The sequence below is a fragment of the Apaloderma vittatum genome, unplaced genomic scaffold (assembly GCF_000703405.1).
Source record: "Apaloderma vittatum isolate BGI_N311 unplaced genomic scaffold, ASM70340v1 scaffold6210, whole genome shotgun sequence".
In the NCBI taxonomy this organism is placed as follows: Eukaryota; Metazoa; Chordata; class Aves; order Trogoniformes; family Trogonidae; genus Apaloderma; species Apaloderma vittatum.
In genome coordinates this window covers 565-7,314 of record NW_009694923.1, presented here as the reverse complement: position 1 = coordinate 7,314, position 6,750 = coordinate 565, and the positions used below count along the sequence as shown (strand labels likewise).

The 6,750-nt window shown below is 38.3% G+C and overlaps 1 protein-coding gene across 1 annotated transcript; it reads right to left on the bottom strand.

Moving 5' to 3' along the window:
- Positions 1–1,040: 1,040 nt before the first annotated feature.
- CDC37L1 (cell division cycle 37-like 1) lies at positions 1,041–6,235 on the bottom strand. Its single transcript, XM_009869186.1, has 6 exons — positions 5,954–6,235; positions 4,495–4,579; positions 3,369–3,484; positions 2,964–3,090; positions 1,931–2,073; positions 1,041–1,136 (listed from the first exon to the last, which is right to left on the bottom strand). The coding sequence occupies exons 1-6, from the start codon at positions 6,233–6,235 to the stop codon at positions 1,041–1,043; spliced, it is 849 nt and encodes a 282-aa protein (XP_009867488.1).
- Positions 6,236–6,750: the final 515 nt, after the last annotated feature.

The window sequence follows — 6,750 nt, the reverse complement described above, 5'->3', positions numbered from 1 at the left end:
CTGCAGACTTACACTTTTCCCTATCTCCGCTAGAGGCAAAGCTGGAAATCACTGCATCGCAGTAGAACTTTTGCCTTAATTAGCAACTGCAGGTAGACAGTGTCTATCACACTTTTGAAATCTAGATAACTTCCAGACCTTACATACAGTCAGAAAAATAAAGGACTGAGAGTGTGTACTGATACCTTTATTTGAGATGAGCTGTTTTCACTGGAGTCTTCTGACTGCAGTATACATCTTTTTGCATAAAACTGCTGTCATAGCATGAACTGTGACAATGCTTATTATTTAAACTGAAGTCTTACCTTAATACTTGTACCTCAAGTTCCCTCCATCCCCTCCATCAGATACTTATCCCCATAATAATACTTGGTAAAAAAAAAAAAAGTTAGCTTTATGAACAAGTCAGACTCCCAGAAACCATACAACCCAGCTCTCACATCTAACTCAAGTTACATTTAATGAAATCACAATGTAACATTTAAATCCCCTTAGTAGAGGTAGAAAGCCAGTGTTTTAATCTAATCCATCCAGATCTGAAATACTGATACCAGATACTGATTTATTGCTATTAGTGATATTCAAATTTGAGAGCTTATAATGTCAGCAAGAGAGCATGAGTACAGTTGTGATCTCCAATATTCATAGGTATACATCTGTAGTAAGACAATAGCAGATTCTACCAAGAATCTACCGCTTCTTGTAAACATTGTATTTGTGCAGCTTTTTTTTTTCATACTTTACTTTCTAAAGTCATGAAAGGCAAGGTTAGTAGCAGAAAACACATCCAGTTTCACATTCAGCAATGAGAACCCTGCTTTTCAAGGACAACCAAAAAACCTAGCAGCACATTTTCAAACAATATTACAAGTTTTTCCAAATTACCCACCCTTCAAAATCCCTTCCCCCCAAAAACCAAACAACAACAAAAACCTGACACCAAAAAATAAAGTGCAGTACCCAGAAAAATAAGTGTCAAGAAAATAGCCATGTTTCTTTGAAAAAAAAAAAATAGTACTTGGCCTCAAGTGTTAAGAGTACTATACTATGTCCATCATTTTGGATTCTTCTTCATCTCTTTGTATCACTGAACTGCAGACATCTTTGTTTATGGATCGTTGTAGATCACCTGTGTTCTGCAACACATGAAAAATTGACAGCTTAATTCTCCATAACAGGAGAGGGAGATTTTAGCTTAAGTTGGACACTTCACATTGTCTATCTTAAAATGAGACAAGTTTGCAGTGGTAAAGAAATAAGGTCTGAAATATTAGCTCCCTGTGTCAAGAATTCTTCAAATTTGCTGGCACAGCTTGTATTTGGTCTTAATATTTCTAGCACTTGTCGACACATTTACTGAAATTCCAGCTGTTGGATCTTGAGAGGTACTTCAATGGAATTACTTCAAATAACTAGTTTCAGTTGTGACTCCTTCCCTAATACCTAATTTATGACATTCTTTTAAGTCGCTTCTTCATTCCAGAACATGGCCATCACTAGTACTGAAAGAGAAGACTTAAGTACCCTCAGTTTCCTTTTATCACAAGAGGAGACTTTATTTAGACTTGACTTACCTGCATGGTCCCATGAATATCGTCCGTCATTTTACACTGAAAGCTCATTTCACTGCTTGTGGTAAAGACTGTGAATATAATTCTAGCACTTGATCATTTTTATGATGCAGTGTTTATTTTAAGAATGAAATTGTAAGGGCACTGAGCTAACATATGCTGACTGGCATTACGCGGATGCTTTCTGAATCCCAGCAAGAAGAAAGCTGATAACTGTTTTGCATATTGATAATACTGCATGTTTCACCCTGAGCACTAGCAGTTCTAGGAATAATCCTCTTTATATTTCAGAAAGGTACAGCTTCTCAAGGCAGGACTTAATCCTACTTCAGGTAAATTTATAGAAATAATAAACCTACCTGTGAAAAAGATGTCAGCTCTCCCACAAGACCACTGAGATCATGTATTAATGTATTTTGAAAGCTGTGTGATTGTGACCAGATTCTCACTCTTCTCTTGAATTCCTCAAGTTCATTTCTAAAAGCCTCCAGATAGCCTTCTCCTGTCTGTAAAGAGAAAAATGAAGCACTTGCACTTCAGCCAGATTTACTTTTGAGTTGTAAGCATACCTAGTGCTGAAAAAAAAAAAGGCAGTAATGCGTAATACACCCTTCATGCAGTAACAGATGTGAACAACAGAATAATGCTAGTCAATTTTAAATTAAATTTCGAGTAAAATGCTTTTTAAGACAATCTGTAGTATTTATATGTAGAAGCCAAGTAGCTGATTTATCTAAGGACACATAAAAATAAACCTAGTTTTCGCCTTTCGTTCATTCCAACTCAGAAGCCACTACCCTTAGAGGAATAGGTGCTTCCTGTAGAACTGTGGTGAAAAGTAAAGCACAAGTTGACTCAAGCTTTAAATGAACTCCTTTAGACAATGTTGAGATCCATCAGAGTCGTGTATAACTGAATATACTCTATGGCAAGCCACAGCTTCAGTCTTCCTGCACTTCTCCTGCATACTCCGCACTGTTCTATTTCACTAATGAGAAAGGGACACTATTTTGGGCCCCACTGTGAACTGCAGAGGAAATGGAAAGTCATGAAAATGCACAGGTACACTGTGAAAACCTAGGTCTAGTTAGCCAAAAATCAGTCCTTAAAGTGGTCTGTGCTTGCTGTTGTTAGTTATTACTTGTCTGTAACACCCCTGGTTGTACCCCCACTGTATCTTGCTTTCTGTCTAGGATAAGCAAACTTCCCTTTTCAGAACTGGAATTACAGCAAAATACTCTGTCTAGAAAAGAATTACTAACAAAACACTTTCCATAAACCTAAGTCAGTCAATAAAATATTTAGACTCTTACAGTTAGGAAGAAACCTTCTCTAAAACACTGATGTCCTAGTACAGCATCAAGAGTTTCTTCCATCATTACCCAAGTTGACTTACTTTGGCATTTTGGAAGAAGAGACGAAAACAGCCTCTTGGATCCACATTGCAGCTTCTGGCAATTTCTATAATAAACTGCATTACAACTGCTTGGTGTGCTACTTGCTCCATCAGAGCTGTTTTCTAAAAAAAATAGAAAAAGATAAGATTTAAAGGTACTTCCTGTGATAATGTTTTTAAAATTCTGCATAATTTCCTTTTTTTCTTTTTCCTAAACGTACGAGAACTTGTGCTCCCAGAAGCAAGGGGACTGATAATTACCTATAACTAGACATATATGTGACAAACCTCTACAGAGAGGGTGGGAATAACAGTTAAACAGCTAATCAAGCTGGTCAGCTTTTCTGTAGTGCAAGTGGGAAGCTGTATGCTTTTGTACAATTTAAACATCTTCTTCCTACCTGCTCAGCTTCTAGATGAAAACACCACAACATGAGATATTTAGATGTTTCTTCACATACAAGATACGGGTGATCAGATAGAAATCTTTGACTATCATCCCATCTGCTCAGCATACCTAACAAGAGAAACATACTTAAGATATTTTAAATAGATAAATGATTTAATGCAACAAGGACATTGCTTGCATTGATATCCCAATATATGTAACCCCTTTGGAATTCACCAACTTCAGAATGACAGCATGCAGCTAAATTTGGGGTTTATATTTATACATCTAACCAATGCTGAAAAAGCATTACCAGAAGGTAATAAATAATTAGACTCTAAAGATAGGAAGAGTAGATTATGATAGTCACAATTTCCTGTATCTTAATGCATCTGTGGCATCATTGATAAGTTATTTTTAATCACTTCTCATACACATTAAAAAATCCGGCATAGGCACAATATTAGTTACATCATCAAATAGTTTAAAAAGTTTCTCTATACCATAGTCTGAAACCAGCCTGTAACCAAGAATGGAAAGCACTTCAGAGAACCATCAAAATGTCAGCTTACAAGACCAGCTTCGAGCTGAATTAGGTTCAACAATTGTGACAGGGCTAGAGTGACACCTAGTGGATAATTAAATACAATTTTAAGAAATACACAGTTTCATGCACATGTACTATCAGTAGGCATTCACAGGCATTTCCCTTTAATCAGTCATTACCCTTGTAGCTTAATAACCACCAGAAAAATATTTATTAAAACGTGATAGCTATGGACAATCCCATGCAATTCTATACATACAACATATTTCCATGAATGTCCCTGCCTTTTCCCACTGAACAGCAGAAGTTGTTAGAAGTTTAGATTTCAGGGCTTTAAGCTCATTTGACTATTAGAGGGTTTTAATTTTTTAAGTTCTTACTGGTCACAGGAACTAACAAGCTTCTACAGTTTACACCTTACTTGCTTTGAAATTATTATCTGTTCTGACAAAATAAAGCTGAGAAGTCTCTTAGCAAGATCTTTCACTTCTTAGCATTCATTCTGTATAATAAGGATTACTCTAAACAAATGTAAACCTACACAAATTCTGTAGAGGTTTGAGCTGCAAAATCGTGGAAAAAGCACACTCACCGAAGTGTCTAATCTCTTGTTCATGTTTTTGCATAAGTGGTTCAGACACATCTTCATCTTCTTTTCTTTTCCGATTAATAAAACTCTGAGGGAAGAGAAAAATTCTACTATCACAGAAACTCCACACACACCTTTCTGTGATATAAAGGAGTATTTTAATGTTACTCTTTGAAGGGCTATGTTCTAACTTTAGAACTGTGCCACATACTTGAGAAAACTTTCTTTAAGAAAGTGCATTACCTAATAATACAGTTTAGAAGTCTCATTATAGTGTACTGACCAAAAACTCCAGGAAACGTCTATCCGTAGGTAGAAACTTACTGATCCACTAAAGATCGAACCATGTACATTCCAACCTGGATACAGGTAAATCAGTGAAATTAGGAGATGCACTAGCTGTTCACACTAAGTTGTGAGATTGAAAACAGGATTCTACTATGAAAAAAATATGTGACAAGTAATCTGTGTTACAGTAGTCCTCATTAGAGGTAAACTAACAATTTCGCTTTTTAAGAATTGGCACAGTACAGAAATTCACTCTTCATGTGAAGAAACTACTGGTCAGTGCATTTGACAACACTTGGGCTACACAGAATCAGAGTGGTAGGAGTTGGAAGGGACATTTTAAAGACCATGTAGTTCAAGCCTTTGCTGCCATGGGCAGGGATATCTCACTGTTATCAGGTTGCTCGAAGCCCCATCCAATGTGATCTCTACTGCTTCCAGGGACGGGTTGCCCCCTACCTCTTTGGGCAACCTGCTCCAGTTTCTCACCACCCTCATAATACAAAAATTCTTCATTACATCCAATCCAAACCTGCCCTTTTTCAGTTTGATACCACTGCCCCTGTCCTATCACTACAAGGCATGATAAAAAGCCAAAAAATCTCTCCCCATCTTTCAAGTCTCCTGTAAGTGTTGAAAGACTGTAATAAGGTCTCTCCAGTACCTTCTCTTCTCCAGGCTGAACAGCCTCAACTCTCTCAGTCCATCCTCACAGGAGAGGTGCTCCGTTGCTCTGACCATTTCTGTGGCCCCCCTCTGGACCTGCTCCGACAGGCCCATGACTTTCTTGTACTGAGGTCCCCAGAGCTGGGCCCCAGCACTGGAGGTGGGGCCCCACCAGAGCAGAGGGGTAGAATTACCAACCACAACCTGCTGGCTATGCTGCTTTTGATTCAGCCCAGGAGTGCAGGCTGTAAGCACCCATTGCTGGCTCCTGTCTACCACCTAGATACCCTAGTTCTGATCTGCACTTCTGGTAGAGAAACATCATCCACATTTCTAGCACGAGTGTAGCATGCTCTCATGAGGTAAAGCAAGAAAAACCCCACCCAACCCCTTTAATACATACTGTAATTTTCTGCTGTACTGGACAAAAAAGACACTCAAGACTAGTAACAAGTGGAATGAAAAAAAGGCTAAGGCTTATTGTCATGCACACTGGTATGGGTCGTACCTTATTAAATACCTCATTACTAACAGGATCTGTGTTCCATAGGTTCTGTCTTTCCCTCTGGTTTAGTGCTTCTTCTTTTCTTCTCCACTCTTCCTCCCTCCATCTCAATTCTGCAGCTTCAGTCTTTGCTTGAGCAGATTCCTGATCACGGGATTCTGAATTATGCAGTGCTAAGCTATCAAGTTTTTGCTGGGCTTCTGCTAGGTTCCACGTGCATTCTACAGAGTGCTTCACGGACTCTCTTTCTTCTTGGCAGGCTAACTCAACCCCTTGGCTGTACATCTGTGAGGAAAATCAGACATACTATTTATTGAGGGAAAATAAGACAGTTTACAGGAAAATTGACAGAAGGCTTAAATCCTAAAGACAATGCACCTGAAAGGCACCTTAGATACACAGCATTGTATTTACAGGAGTGCTGAAGCATGGTACTGTACAGTTAGACTTTTTTTTTAAGAACGTATTTCTAATTCAATTCAACTTAAAGTCAAGTGTGTTTGCAAAATAATGGATCATGCACTGCTATCAGTAATAGTTTCCAGACTGTAAAAATACTTTTGAAGAAGTTGAAAGCCCTCTGTCTTCAGGCTGCAATGCTAGCAACAGCCAAGCATTGGCTGAATATACACTTCTGAGATGATTTGATGTCGGATCACAACAGTAAAGTAACTGCTGCTGTCTACATTTCAATATGGATTAGTACCCAACAGATGGCCAACATCTTCCTGTGAACTGACAGTGAAAGTGGAATTTAAGTTATGAAGTGGCTGGAGACCCAGCACAAGCATATGCTCCTT

What these genes read in the sequence shown, in the direction of transcription:
- CDC37L1 (XM_009869186.1), bottom strand. Translation starts at nt 6,235, where the DNA reads ATGTACAGCCAAGGGGTTGAGTTAGCCTGCCAAGAAGAAAGAGAGTCC. An exon ending in CTTCCAAAATGCCAAAGTAA is followed by an intron (nt 2,074 to 2,963) that starts GTCAACTTGGGT and finishes CTTTACAGACAG; the next exon opens with GAGAAGGCTATCTGGAGGCT. An exon ending in AGCTGACATCTTTTTCACAG is followed by an intron (nt 1,137 to 1,930) that starts GTAGGTTTATTA and finishes CATGTGTTGCAG; the next exon opens with AACACAGGTGATCTACAACG.